At 34.3% G+C, this 15,987-nt stretch overlaps 1 protein-coding gene across 2 annotated transcripts in view; it reads right to left on the reverse strand.

The window, feature by feature from the left end:
* The window catches only part of CWF19L2 (CWF19 like cell cycle control factor 2), a 143,470-nt gene extending 127,774 nt beyond the window's left edge, over positions 1-15,696 (reverse strand). The window contains exons 1-6 of one of the 2 annotated variants that reach the window (XM_036257910.1): positions 15,567-15,696; positions 14,055-14,165; positions 13,216-13,338; positions 10,706-10,819; positions 9,825-9,944; positions 4,200-4,293 (exon numbers count right to left, since the gene is read on the reverse strand). In XM_036257910.1, coding sequence (XP_036113803.1) covers positions 4,200-4,293; positions 9,825-9,944; positions 10,706-10,819; positions 13,216-13,338; positions 14,055-14,165; positions 15,567-15,659 — 655 coding nt within the window. In that variant the 5' untranslated portion in view covers positions 15,660-15,696. The remainder of the gene's footprint in view (positions 1-4,199; positions 4,294-9,824; positions 9,945-10,705; positions 10,820-13,215; positions 13,339-14,054; positions 14,166-15,566) is intronic. The other variant, XM_036257911.1, reaches the window with a different exon arrangement.
* Between the last annotated feature and the right edge of the window lie 291 nt (positions 15,697-15,987).

The following is a 15,987-nucleotide window of genomic DNA, read 5'->3' on the forward strand; positions in this document are numbered from 1 at the left end:
TTTTGGTATAGAAGCCAGAATAGTAATTACCCTTCTAGCAAGAGCATAGAGACTAGAAGGACCACAAAAGGAGCTTTTGGGATGTTAATAATGTTCTGTTTCTCAAACTGTGTGTCAATAACACAGATGTTTTCACTTTGTGAAAACAACTAGTCTGTATACTTATAAGTTGTGTACTTCTCTATAAGTGTTAAAGGTCAATAAAAACGTTACTTAAAGAAAAAACAGATTTTTTAACCCTCAAATTCTAGTCCCTCATTCAAACCTGAATTTATCTTTACTAAGCAATCTGCTCTAAGATAAGCGTCTTTCTTTACAGGTCTAAAATACTTTGTACTTCAAAACCTAGATCTCTAGTTAACTCAATGACTCACTTTTTATTCAAGTTTATTTTGCTCTTTCTCTTTTGTTCTTATTATCTAGTCTTTGAGCTCAAAATTAACAATGCAACTACTCAAGAAAGTTAATCTAAATCTGCAATTTATACAGTGATAAGAGAAACCCCTTGCAATTAAACCTATGTTAATATCCCAGCTATGTAATTAAATTATTTATTCCAAAGATTTGTGAAACTAATAAAATGGCTGATAGGCACAAAAATTTCCTGAACAATCACCAATATATTAACAGTTTTCAGAGACAAAAATTCTCAGAGAAAAAGTAAGACTACTTTTATTCCCGTGTTGATAGTTATGAAAATCTAACAGGAACAAAAATTTTCATTCAATTCAGTCATTATTAAAATCCACAATTTTAGAAATATTTTTTTGGTAATGTCACCTTCAATTGATTATATATTCTATTTCAATAGTCTATTATAATATTTTTAACAAGAGAAATAACAAAATTTAGTATTTAAAAATAAAAGATACAAATTTGTAGCACCATCAATCATGAAATGCAATCCAACAATATTTGGTGAAATTTACTATGAATATGAAAATGTGTGGAAATTTATTATGAATATGAAAATGTGTGGAACACAGCAGGGAATAAAAACATGTATAAGACATAGTCCTGTCCTCTATGCTGCGATAGATATATCAAAGAGTTATAGTAAGTTCATTGGTACACAACACTTAAAATATACCTGTATCTAAAATTATACTTTATAAGTCAAAAATTAAGAGACTGAAAAAAGTATGTTTCCATCATATTTAAAAGTTATATGGTTATAAACCAAAATCAACCAAATGAATCTGTGCTACATTCCCCATTTTTCACAGAAGACAGGATAATATAAATATAGCAATAGACTAAAGATCAGGAGACCTAGAGATTTTTAGTCTTGCTGCTGCTACTAACTAGTTTAAAGATCTTAAGCGAGTCACTGACTTCTTTGGACCTTTGTTTCTTTATCTGTAATATAAGACAGCTGATTTAAAACACCTTTGAAATTTCTTCCAACTCAAAAGCTTCTAAAAGAGAGACCAACAAAATTGAAGGGAAAAGTCTATAATAAGAACAGAAAATATCAGAAGAATTTTTTGCAAGCAAGTTTTTGTTAGTTTTCAACTAACTACATGATAACAAATATAGTCTTTTAATGAAGAATCTGAAGTAACTAACACTGGACTAGAAATCAGAAAACCTGAGTTCTAGTACAACTCACAGGACTAAAAGCAAATTACCTTAGTTTCCTGAGCTATAAAATTAGGACAATAACATCTACTTTGCTATCTTCACATAGTTGCTACAAAAATAAGCTGATATGTAAATATGCCATGTAATCTTTAAAATGTACAAATATTTCCATTACTAAAATATGATTAAAAATAATTTTGTATGATTGCTGAAAAGTTTACTTATTTTTCCACTTAATTTTGTCTAAAATAAGAAAAATCAAGATTAATGAATTATTAAAAATATGGCACCTCAATTACTACAAAAAAAAAAAAAAAGTTGAACATTTAATCATAAGGAAAGTACTATTTGACATCATCGAGTGTTTACTATTATTACAGACACTGAGCTAAGAGATTTTCTCATTTAATCCTCACAATAACTATATGATAGGTACTATAATTAGTCCCTATTACAGATGAGTAAAATGGACACACACATAGAGATCAGGAAACACTTTCCCAAAATCATGAAACTAGTAAGTGGAAAGGCAAAGTTCCAATCCCAAGTATCCTAACTCCAAAGTATGAGTCCTTAACTATAACACCATGTCACCACTACATACCTCAATACTAAACTTTTAACACTTTTCAGTGCCTAATGATTTCAGCTCTATCTTTAGTCTACTAAACAGAAAGATCATACTATCTGCATTTCAACTTTGGGATCTGAACCTCTGACAGACATAAGTTTTCTGTCATTTTCCCTTTGTAAGTAAATACAATATGGAAAAGGGAAGTGGTGAGAGCATGTTGTGAAGGGGAGGAAAGAAAGAGTATTTAAAAGCTTTATGAAAGGTCATTTTCTCCATTTAGCCCACTGAAAGATACTACCTAAGGTAGAACTTTGGGTCTTCTACACTCAGTGAAGTTAAGAAGCTATTGACTAAAAACACCGAAAAATTGGGTTGGTCAATTCTAAGTTTTCCTCATAGATCATTCATTGACTGTCTCTGACAATACTGGTGGCAAATGCTCAGATCATAAAATCAGCCTTATGTAGTAATGATTTACGGTGCTAAATTACTAGTCCCCAAACTTTTAAGTTTCTGAAAAATAGTGTTTCAAAGTGATCCTTGTATGACTACGGCTACTATTATATAACCCAACAGAAACATTTCTTCTCAAGCTGAAAAGCAATAAAGAAAATGTTATAATTATTAATAACTCTGGTAAACTACTAAAATCAAACTATTGCCCGGCCAGTGTGGCTCAGTGTTTGAGCACTGACCCATGCACCAGCAGGTCTCAGGTTTGATTCCCAGTCAGAACACATTCCCAGGTTGTGGGTCCAATTTTTAAATCAAACTATTTTTTTTTAAACTGCAAGGTGGCTCTTGAGATAGTTCTATATAAAATACAAAAGAGTTTTAAATGGCCAAAATAAAAATAAACTATGTAGTCCTGGATGGTTTGGCTCAGCAGTTAGAGCATTGGCCCGCGGACCAAAGAGTCACAGGTTCAATTCCGGTCAAGGGCACAGTCAAGGGCACGTACCTCAGTTGCGGTTTGGTCCCCGCTCCTGGTTGGGGTGGAGCAGGAGACAACCAATCGATGTCTCTCTCACATCGATGTCTCTCTCACATCGATGTCTCTCTCTCTCTTTCTTTCTTTCGCTCTCTCTCTCCCACTCTATCTGAAGATAAACAACAGTAAAATATCCTTGGGTGAGGATTTAAAATAATAATAATAATATAATAAATAAATAAATTATGCATTAAAAAACAAAAAATATTCTGGCAAATTACTAAAATGAAAAAAATCATGATTTACAATAGTATTGTCTGTACACTAGGTTAACTGTAGTTAAACTTTTACTTGAGTTGTCAATGTAACACTTAATTGGCATTTTGGTATTTTTTAATTATGGTATCAAGTATAATTATGTGATTTTTAAATGTTTTGCTTCCATCTGCTGGAAAATGACAGCACTATCTTTAGGTCAATACAAATTTTATGAATGCTGGAAAAGTAGGAATTTCTAAATATATGAAATCACATCTTTAATGTTTATACGTTATTTTCATGAAATTTCACAGACAATACATTTTACGTTTTGTTATAGAATGTAACAAACCAAAGCAATATTATTCCCTCACAGAATCATACTTTGTATTAATCCATCTAAAATAAAAACTCAAATTTAAAATCATTAATAAATAAAAAATATAATCAGTTTGATCCCAAATATATCATCTTCCCAATTACTAATAATTTAAATAAGGCCTCACAAAGACTGCATTTTATCACTGCTTATCATATGTAAACTGAACATTCAGTAATAATCCATAAAAATTTCACATCAGATAATCAATACACTCAGAGTTGGTTTGCAAACATAGACACACACAGATAATTATGAATGTGATCAAAATTACAACATCAACCAGAAATATTAAAATAATCATTTATAATATTTAAATTTACTAAATCTCAAAATCTTATTTGGATTATTAAGTATTTTTGAAATTCATAATACATCTTGCCAATCTATAAATCAACAAACTCAGTTCACTGCCTTAGGAATACCAAGTTATAAGAAATGGCTGTGTGGCCACAACCAAAATATAAAGATACCTTTAGTAACTGATGACATATTACAGTCTTCTGGTGGAAGACCTGTCCCACCATCCTTCCAGTATGGATTCAATTCTCTTTCCAGCAGTCTTGACTAAAACAAAACATTTCCAGGGGTTATAATTTAAAAGTAATCCCACCATAAAATGTGTTAATAAGTAACGTATCTGAGACTCAGTTAACAGTTGTTACCTTTGACAAATATTTAAAACGTTGTTAGGACATACTATTCTGCAACTTTCAGAAAATAATGTCTAAAGTAACACTGACCCAATGTTTCCATTAAATGCCTATTATGGCCCTTACTGGGTAGCTCAGTTGGTTGGACACCAAAAAGGTTATGGGTTCAATTCCCGGTCAGGGCACATACCTACGTTTTGGGTTTGATCCTCGATCAAGGCACATATGGGAGGCAATTGATCAGTGTTTCTCTTCTCTCTCTCTCTTCCCCACATCCTCTCTCTAAAAATAAAAACATATCCTTGGGTGAAGATTAAAACAAAAAAGCATACTATGAATCAGAACTGTGCTAGAAACAGAAGATACAACAATCAATATGCCTCACTCTGCCATTGCTAGTTTATGAGACAGGAATACAGACAACAATCAATCAACTGACAAATGCTTTGAAGATAAAAATACAGAGTACTAAGGCCACACAAAATTCAAACACCTCTCACACTGAAGGATTAGAGACTTCCTAGAGTAATATGTACAGTCTTAGACCTATGGATGAATAGAAATTAGCCAAATTTTCTTTTATGGAAGAAAAAGGCACGGAGATGTTCCAGGTAAAAGGAACAACAGCATGCTCATAGACCCCTAGAGAAAAGTGAAAATATAGCACTTTTAGGGAAATTAAATTGAGAAGCATAACAAACAACAGTTAAGAGATTAGGTTGTGCAATAATCACAGATTAGGACACATAAGCCATTTTATTTATTTATTTATTTTAATATGTTTTTATTGAATTTTTAGAGAGAGAAAGAGAAAAACATCTATGTGAGAAACACCGATCAGCTGCCTCCTGCACAACCCCCTACTGGGGATCAAGCCTGTAACCCGGGCATGTGGCCTGACCAAGAATTGAACTGGGACCTCTTAGTCCCAGTGGATGGGACAACGCTCAATCCACTGAGCCACACTGGCCAGGCATGAATAAATTATTTTTAAAGGCTCTTAAAATGTATCAATGAGCTGACCAAAAAAAAGGCCAGTGTGGCACAACTGGCTGGAGAGTCATCCCATATACCAAAAGGTTTCAGGTTCCATCCCTGGTCAAGACACACATGGAAGGCAGCTGATCAATGCTCTCACTCACATCAATGTTTCTTTCTCTCTCTCTCTCTCTCTCTCTCTCTCTCTCTCTCTCTCCTTTCTCTCTCTCTCTCTCTCTCTCTCTCTCTCTCTCTCTTCCTCCCTCCCTTCCTCCTATCCTCACTCCCTCCCCTTTCTCTCTCAAATCAATAAGCATATCCTCAGGTGAGGACTTTTTAAAAAAGTACAGAAAGTTCAAAGGACAAAATTTAGGTTAAATGTTAACTTAGAGGGATAAGCAAAATGATAAGGATTTGATTTCTTTTGTACCAAAAAAGATTATGTCATCTTGACTACAAAATCTCACAGTATTTATCATCAAGGAATTTCTGCCAGTAGTCTCATCTAGACACTCAAAGAGAAACACATCACATACTCAACAGGATAAAAAAAGGCTGGAAATACATACTGAGGAGAACAAATGACAATAGGCAAGAAAAATCATGAGATACTATCTGAAAATATACAAATGAAAAAGGATTGAATATGTAAATACTGCAAAATAGTAAGAAAAAGAAAGCTTAAGAAGAAAAATAAGCAAAAAACCTAAACAAGAAATTCACAGTATTGGAAATTTGAATGCCCAAACAACATAAAAAGCTCCCGCATAGTAATCAGACAGATGCATATAAAAACAATAAAATGCCATTTAATTAGCATGACAAAAATTTTTAAATTTGACAATACAGATTCTTAGTATGGTAAAAGAACATACATTGTTTGGGCAGTATATGTTGTTATAATCTCTTTGTTAAGTATTTATAAAAGATAGGTGCATATTTTATAACTTAGCAATTTCATTTCCAGATATGCACCATGGAGAAATTTGCACATATGTGCATGAAAAAAAATACAGGGTGGGGCAAAAACAGATTGTTCACATGGAAAACACAATAATTAATAAATAAATAATACAAGAATAAATTCTGTGTTTCATGTACTCAAAAATGTAAAACTTGCTTTTGCCCAACCCTGTACATAAGGACCTTCACTTAGCATTGTTTGTAATAGTGAAAAACAGCAAACAATGTAAATGTCCACAGATACCCAAAATGAATGGATATTTACAGTATGTCATAGGCAATGTAAGTGATGAAAAAGAGTGAAATAGAAATAAAAATATATCAACACAGACTGGGTCTATAGGTACATGCTATAGGCCTATAACTTACAGCACAATGTGGGCATAAGAAGCCCAGAGGACACAGACACAACCTTGAGCATTGGTTTTTAAACTTTTTGTGACCTTGACCCAAAGAGAGATTGTGTGTGTGTGTGTGTGTGTGCATCTATCTCCAGAATTAAGGAAACAAAAGGTATCTTCATTACATGTAATACATGCTGATATCTTTTTAAATGCTGATTGCAATAAATTAATTTCACAATCCACATTTTGAAAAACACTAGCCTAGAAAATCAAAAAAATTATATTCTCAAAATCAAGAAGAGATATAAAATCAACACAAAAGCTTCAGTTAAAAGCCATCATTTTAGACTTCTTCCCATTATATTCACTTTATCCCCACTCCCATTACAAGAATTAACATTTGGTTCCATGGCTAGGGCCAAATGTTAAGAACATGATTACATGCAAAGACCAACACACTCAAACTGATATGCAGATATTTGAAAATTGGCTAGTCTCAGTCACTAGTCTCAATGGTTTAGTTCTGCACACAACAATCTGAATTCTTAATGAAGCAAAAATCAAAAATTACTACAGATTGTGAACTTCAAAACTAAATCCAGGGATTTAAGGAGCAACAAGATAAACTCATGGAGAAAATGATAATAAATTTCTACAATTTCAATTGTACAAAAAATAAAAAAACACCCAGTATATGCAAAGTTCTATACTAACTGCTAAGGAAGACACAAATATAAACAAATATAAACAGGTTCTCATAAAGCTTATAATCTCATAAGGGAAATAGGATTAAGACTATTAAACTATAATACTTTACAGAAAACTATAAGTACTATAAAAGAAAGGAGCAAATAAAGTGCTATGGAAACATAGAGAAAGAATACTTTTATTTCAGTCAAAGGAAATAGGAAGAATTTCATAGTATATATTTAGTTAGGCCTTGAAGGATAAACAAGATGCAGACATTTAGAGGGAGGGAATTCACCCAGAAAGAATTAGATGAACAAAAATTCAGAAACAGGAATTTGCAGAGAAATATGAAGGAAAGTAATTAACGTAGTTCAGCTGAGGTACAAATTACCTATGAGAAGGAGTCCACTCTAATGTGTTTGGACTCTATTTGCAGGCAGCTTTTGAGGAGGGCTTTTAAAGAGAACAAAAAATGCAACACCTTTTTTTTTTTTTTCAGTCCAGGCCCTGAACAAGTTAGGAACTACAGTAAAAAGCACAAGAGGGGGAAAAAAAAATTACCTTTATTGATGATAAAGGTTAAATTGGAAGAGAATTTTTCTTTCAATGAAAGCCAAATGGGCCTGTCAGCTGACTGACAATGAGGCCGACTTTCCCAGGCAAGAAACAGCACTGAACTAACGCCCAACTCACCTCATTCCCCACATGGTCTCTGCAGGCAGCCTATTCCATATGCAGGAAAGGCAGAACTAAGCAAAGCATGCCCAGTTTATTCTTTCCAAACTCAATACAGATAATTTACTCCATATTCTCAAGGACAGAATGAGAAAAAGGAGTGGCACGAAATACCACTAGTAAAGTTTCTTCAACCAGAAAGAAACATTAAAAATGGCAAAGACACATTCTTTAACTAGAATCGCTGAAGACTTCTAAACAGAATACCATGATCAAAACTGTGCTTTGAAAAAATTACCCTGACATCAGCTGTAGGATGCTGAGAAACAAAGAGGTTATTGTAATTGAGTTTACTATGTTCTAGTGTTTGATATGGAGAATATCAGCAAAACAATTAGCCCACAAGTCAACAAAGACTAACAAAGCAGACTGTCAATGTCCACAAATAGCACAGCATTATTTCAGACACAAGCATGTAATTGCAATGGATGAAATCAACTTCTAGACTTCATACATCACCCCTTTTTTGTTCTACCATGCACTAATTATCCCCCTATTGTACTTTCCCTTTTTCTTTTAGTACAATGAGTCCCAACTTCTTCAGGTCTAACTCAGAGAAAAAGACATTTTACAGAACTTAGTCAAGATATTCCAAAAACCCCTAGTTTCCAATGTTCCACATGGATACGTGCTTAATTATAAACCAATATAATTAACCACACCTACAATTTCAGAATTAAAATTAAACTGGATAAAACAACACTGATCATAGAATTCTTATGGTCACTCCTTCATATTTTTCCTTTATTAGTCCCTCTAATGCTGCACCCAAGGTAAATTCTTAAAGACTCTTCCATTTTACTAATTCTCTCTTCAGCTATATTCAATCTGTTGTTTAACCATTGACTGACTTTCTAATTTCAACCATAATCATTTTCATTTCCATAAGTTCTTATTGGTTCTTTCTCTAATTTGCCTTCTAAATATTTTATTCATATTTTCTATAACTGTTACTATATAAACCTATTCAATATTCGAACAGATTAAGTTTCATAGGTATGATTCTGCTGTTTATTGTTTTAGATAACTCTTATTCATGACTATCCTTGTATTTTCATGTATTTTATAATCTTAGATTATGAGCATAAATTCCACAGAACTTACTTCTGGGAAATCGATGATGTGTAAATTGACAATGTGATTGATCCTCCAAAAAGGACTGGTGCACTTCAAGGCACTACCAACTCAAAAATACTTTAAAATAATTTCTCACCTTAAAGATTATCAGACCATACAGGTAGCATAGTTCAAACCCTAAACCCTTAAAATCCAAGCTATAAACCAAACTCAATTATCACTCAACTATATATGCCCTAGATTTATAAATCTAGCATACCTTTAAAATGAGTTCCTACAGCTCTGACTATTGGGGCTCAGTTAGTTGAGCATCGTCCTATGCACTGAAAGGACACAGGTGCGATTCCTAGTCAGGGCACATGCCCAGGTTGCAGGGTGCATACAGGAGGGAATTGATCGATGTTTCACATCAATGTTTCTCTGTTTCTCCCTCTCTCCCTCCCTTCCTCTCTAAAATCTATTAAAAATAAATAAATAAATAAAATGAATTCCTACAGGAAACTTATTTTAAAAGAACTTATATCATATTTCATAGTTGTTCCTACTAATTTTTATTAAATAACACACACAAAATAATACAAGTAAAACTGCAATTGCACAAATATCTTATTGAGTCATTAAGGCAAATGAGAAAGTTAAAGTGTTTTAAGCATCTTACCTGTTCAAGTGCTTGGATTTTCTCTTGCTCTATTTTCTTTATAGTTTCTTTTTCAGCTTTGAGTGATGATGATGACACAGTTTTAACAGACATAAAATCAACAGCCATCCACTCATCCCTCTGTTAAAAAAAAAAAAGTCATTTCGATCTAAACTAATTAAAACTTAACACTAAATACTGAGTAGCAAGAGTAGGCACTTTGGAGGCACTCAAACCTAAGTTAAATCCTTTGTGACTAACTTGAGACAAGTTTCTTAGTCTCTCTGACCTTTATTTTCTCTCCTGCAAAATAGAATAAAATCCCTACTTTTCAAGATTGTTTGAAGAAGTAAACAAGAAAACAAGTTTAAGGCACCCAGACCAGAACCCGACAACAGACACTCCAACATTAGTTTCTTTCACCTTTCTTTCTTTCTTCCCTGTGGCTAATAGTGTATAAATAGCATTCTTCCTCAGGCTAACGAACTATACCCCAAAATCTGTGAACTATCCAACTATAAGTATTGCTACAAAACTTATAACATGAGGAGAAGGTAAAGAAAAACTGATTGAACTCTACTCACTGTAGAAAGGTCAGACAAAGGTTAAGAGTACAAGGTTTCAAGCACACAAGGAGAAAGAGCCACTTCTCTATCAAGAACCAGAAACAGGAAACCTTCTAGAATCTAGAGGGACTAGAATAGAGATAAGCACTTACTTTCTCAAAGAAGGAGGAGGGGAGGCTAAAGGCTCAGCAAGTAGCATTACTGCCAGAATTATTCATAGAACTATACTGCTTTCAAGGTCTAATTTTTCTATTTAAGAAATTAGAATCATTTTTAATTTAACATTCATCTATTCTTATAAATTCACACTTCTTTGTTTAAAATCAGGTGGCTTACCCGAATACTTTGGTTGTCTCCTTCTTTTTCTGACTTTTCACCTTTCAGTTTCCATGCCTTTTCCTTGCCAGGAGTCTGGGATGGAATGGCCTCAACCCACTCATTTTCAGAGCTCTAAGAATATTTAGCATATAAGTAAACTCTCAAATTTGCATACTTTCACATTAAAATTAGGTGCTATTGTTAAATAGCAGAAATTCAGCTTCCTAGAGAAATTCATATACTATACTTCCCCTTTAAAAGATGACAGTGAGCCTGGCCAGAGTGGCTCAGTGGATGAGCATCTTATCATGGGTTGAGAGGACCAGGTTTGATTCTCAGTCAGGGCATATGTCCGGGTTGCAGACTCGATCCCGTTGGGGGAGTGCAGGAGGCAGCCAATTGATGTATCTCTCTCGCATCAATGTTTCTATCTCTCACTCCCTTCCTCTCTCTCTAAAAAAAAAAATCAATAAAAATATATTTCTTTTTAAAAAGAGTTGAAATTCCCTTAAAAATAAAAATAAAATAAAAGATGACAATGAAAATTTGAAGAACACATAAACTCTTTATTTAGGAATGAGCTCACGAAGCACCAATTAAAGCATTTCTATATTCTTACTAGTTTATTGTCAAGTCAAGGGAAAGCAAAACAGAGATTAGAACTGCTGGATAGAGAACTACTTTACCACAAAGCTGCAGTCCCTTCTAACGTCTAGTAGTACTGACATCTTTGCTTAACCTCAAAGTTTCAACTGTTGAGAGTTCTCTAGATCTAAAAATGCAGACATCTCAGTTAACAGCTAGGCTGGAAAAGCACTTTGCTGACTGTGCTTAAATAACAGATTTTTAAATCAACAAAGTGGTATTTAATCAACATCACCTGTGTGCTGGAAAGGTTTTGGGTTTTGTTTTCAACAAATATATCGATCAAGTCTTCTATGTTAAGTACCATAATAAGTATTTTCACATATGCTATCATGCTAATTCCTTAAAACAACCCAGCATGAAATATTATTTTGGTTTTACAGACAAGAAAAGTTCCTGAAAATTAATTAATGTGTCCAGGTTACACGGTATCCAAATAGGAGAACCAGAATAGAAATGTAGATCTGTCTGGCTTTAAAACCCATTCTTTAGAGCTGTACAACTTAAGTGTAGAAAAGATCCTAGAAATCACACACTGTAAACCATTTATTAATACACAGCAGAACTCTGAAGCCAGGGAGGAAAAAATGGGTTCCCTGAATGAAACCAGTATTCTTTCATTCCACAAAGTTTCTGGAAATTACCTAACTAGAGAACAGAAATATGTTTAGTAAAAGATAAAATCCATATGGTGTAAACATATTTGTTCCTGGCATTTCAACTGTTTCCCAGTGCAGAGCAGATTTTATTAATTTATTCATTCATTTACGTCTTGACTTCTATTTAGAGAAAAACCTTAGAACTACTTATTTATATATGTAGTTACATTTTAGGAAAATCACTATAAATGTATTTCTGGTTTACTCATACTTATATCGTTAAATCAATCTAGAATTAAATCTTCCTATCATTCAAAATATGCTGGCTACTCGACAAAACTATCCAGTTGTATTTCTCACTATGAATTAGTATACTGCATTCTCATGTAAAATAGTTTTGCATGAGCCAATTATCATCTGAGGGTATACTGCCAAAACTTTACTTTCTGAAACTAAGTGATGAGGGCCAGACTATAATAATTCACCTGAGAGTATAACCTGTGAAAATCATAGCTAAGAAATCAATTACCCTAACATCTCTAATTCATTGTTCTGTAAGCACAATATACTTCTTTCTTCCTGAAAACAAGTATGAAGAATTGGCCTGCTTTTCTTTCCTTTGTGAGTCCTCTCATCCCAGAACTGGCTAGAGACAGAACAGACCCAGCATTCTCTTTCTTTTGGCCCCAAAGATAAATATATGAACATTCTCTTTCAAAGACTTAAATGTTAATTTCTCTGAAAAAACAAATAGAAGTAAAAGACTTTCAAATGTCTTGGAACTCCTTTCCTATATTTGCACAGTACTGCTATTCCTGCTTCTCCTAATTTTCCAACTGCTTTTACTTAATGTCCTTCATTGGCTCCTCAGTGCTGGTTGGTGTTCTTCCTTTTCAGTTTCCGTAGGCAATTCATTTATTCTAATGACTTCAACAAGCAATGACTCCCACATCTCATCTCCGTCCTTACCTCTCTCTTTAACCTAAGATTCATATTTCTAATAATTCCTGAACATTTCCAAATAGATGTCTCCCAGGCATTTTCATATCCTAACTAGTAAGTTCTCATACATTCATAGACATGGACAACAGTGAAGTGATTGCAGGGGTGTGGGAGAGGAAGGTGGAGATGAAAGAGAGCACAGAGGGATAAATGGTGGTTGAAAAAATTAAATTAAATTTTTAAAAAACTGAAAAAAAAATTTTATTTTTCTATACCATACATTCTTTCTTTAAATAAAATGTTCTCAAGTAGATGCCTTGGTTAGTTTTTATACATACTTACTGATGAACTAACATTTGACTCATTGTTTTTTTCATACTTCTGTCCCTTGCTCTTTTTTTTCTTCTCTTTCTTTACTTTTTTTGAATGCTTGTCTTTTTTCTTCTTCTTCTTTACAGAGTGTTCCTATAAGTAATCATTTTGAAGACGAAATTAGATTGTATCTTACTTTAAAAGGAAGCATTTTAAGGAAAAAAGAATCTATTTTCTAAAATACTTTAAATTTGTCAGGAAATGAGGTAAGAAATATGAAAAAAATGAGTAAGATATTCTAAGAAACCTTAACATGCTTTTACTAATAAATCATAGAACTGAGATATCAAAATATGAGGGACGTTTTATTTGTAGACTCATTTGACAGATGCAATCAAATACACACACACACACACACACAAACATGTGTATGTATGTTTATATACATGCATATATCCTTCTATATATACATGCATATATCCTTCTATGGCCTTCTATGGCCCCAAAAGAATTTGTAGAAGATTATTAGGCCATTTAAAATACAACAAAATGGCATAAATTAAAATTATGGAAAGAGAAAACAAGGATTGAGACAAAAAAACATGACATTAAGCTTAAAATGCATAAGTGGGTCCGAAATTTGAAGCTAAGCTTTCTACCAGCCAATTCAATTAACAAAATCTGTCCTATATCACAATGTCCAATATATTAATATATATTATTTCTGCCAGAGAGATAAAAGTACTCTGTATGTGATATTCATTCAGTAACTTTTGAAATAGTCTATAAAGGTGCTCCTCCAAAATTAACTTGAGCAAGTGCAAAAAAAGTTAGACAGGCTTACATCAAATGAATTTGTTAGTATTCACCTGTGAGAATTGTTCAATCCGCTCATTTACATCAGGTAGCATCCATGTATCCTCACCTCGAAGTCGTTTCAGTTCTCTACGCCTTTCTTCCTTTTCAAAATTGGCTTTAGCCTAAAATGAGTGGGGGGAGGGAGTAAAACAAAAGCTTCTCCCACTTTCATATATGTTCTCATGAATCAATTGTTTCTTGCCAGGAATTTTCTTCTACCAAAGTGTAGGAAAAATTTTAGAAGAAAAAAAAAAGCTTTCATGGGATCTATTCTAGAAACTCCCCTTTCCTTACACTCCCAACCTACAGTCTGACTTTAATCTCTTTCCCCATCACCATCCCAGTGTTACTACTGCCTGAGACCTTTGTAATTGATAAAGTGACTGACCTTCATATCTTCAATCTGCAATGCCCATAACCCTCTATCCACACCCCAAAAAGGCTTCAGAAAGAATCATCTTTCTAAAAACAAAGAATCATATTGCTAATTTTTATTCATCCTTCAACAGTCAAATAAAGGAAGTTCTTCCTAGGAGGTTGTTTCTGCACTTTCATTCTCTCTCCAAACTCCAAAGCTGGGTTTGTCCCTCTCAAACTCTACGTGTATCTCTATTATAAAATTTATCACAGCTCACAAACCCAACTCTCTCCAAAAACTGCCTGAAATACCAAAGAGACAAGGATAAAATATTTTATTATTCATGTATGTTACATACGCTGAAATCAAAGAACAATACTGACTGACCTTTCTCCTGTTCAGAATTAATCATGCACTCTTCCCCTTTAAAATCTGGCTGTAGCCATTATGCCTTCCCCTCCTGTGTCCTCTACCTGCTCCTTCTCATCTGCATTTAAACCTATTTAATATATTCCACCTTCAAATCAATAAAAACAAAAACCCTCACTAGTATTCTATGATGTTCTTCCCTTCATTGCCACGTTTCTTACATCTTTTCAGATAATTCAATACAATTTACTTCCTCCATTCTCTCAATCTTAATGAGAAATACAACGTTTCTCAACCTTCTTCTAGGGTCTCTGGTGTCAACCCTTGTTTGGATCAGTAAGTGTGTACAATACGCCAGGAATTGATACCAAGAGTAGACAGGAGAATGAAACGACCAAACACAATGGACTCCAATGCGTCTTACATGTGTTCCTGAAAATGAAATTTTTCATTTCACATACAGCAAGAGCGAGGGCTTGGGCCGTGAAATACGCTGGGGAGACTCGTTTTTGATGGCGGAGTCCCTCGAAAGTGCGCAGCCTAGGTGACAGTAATACCAAAGAAGGATTATGTAAAAGGTAAGAAACGGCTTCCTGAAAAGAAAAGGAGCAACCGGAGCAGAACATCTAGAAAGCGGGAGATACCCAAAAGTTCGCACACATCCCAAAGGGAGAACCCAGCTAAAGTGATACTGAGGTGGTGAGGGGAGTCAGGGAAGGAGAGCCAGAGGCCTAGCTTCCACGAAGCCTCCATTCCCACAATTCTAAATGGTTCCAAAGCCCCAAAACGAAGATACCTGGCGCAACACCTCGGCCCTGGCCAGCCGGGTCTGCTCTTGACGCTTTTCGATACTCCTCGCACTTTCAAATCGACCACCGGCAGCCGCCATACTCGTTCTCGTCGTAAAGTGAGGAAGCCGTCAGAAAAATCTCAGGTTACGGCTGTCGTAATTTAACAAACAAACAGTACTTCCTACTCCCCAAGAGAGCATGCGCAGATCTGAGTGGTGCTTGGGTTCCGTTGATTGCTCTCCAACGCCAGGTTTGGGGAGTGGACTTGAAGACTGAGCTGAGGCACTGCTCTCCTGCAAATATTGGGATTCCCCCTGAGCAGAATTAATGTCATTCTTGATTAATTGCGCAGTTTGCACAATACCAGCAGCATCCTCACCTACTTCCTCTTAAAATCACCTAAGTTCGAAGCTCACAGAGGTTAAA

Source organism: Molossus molossus, unplaced genomic scaffold (genome assembly GCF_014108415.1).
Source record: "Molossus molossus isolate mMolMol1 unplaced genomic scaffold, mMolMol1.p scaffold_m16_p_13, whole genome shotgun sequence".
Classification (NCBI taxonomy): Eukaryota; Metazoa; Chordata; class Mammalia; order Chiroptera; family Molossidae; genus Molossus; species Molossus molossus.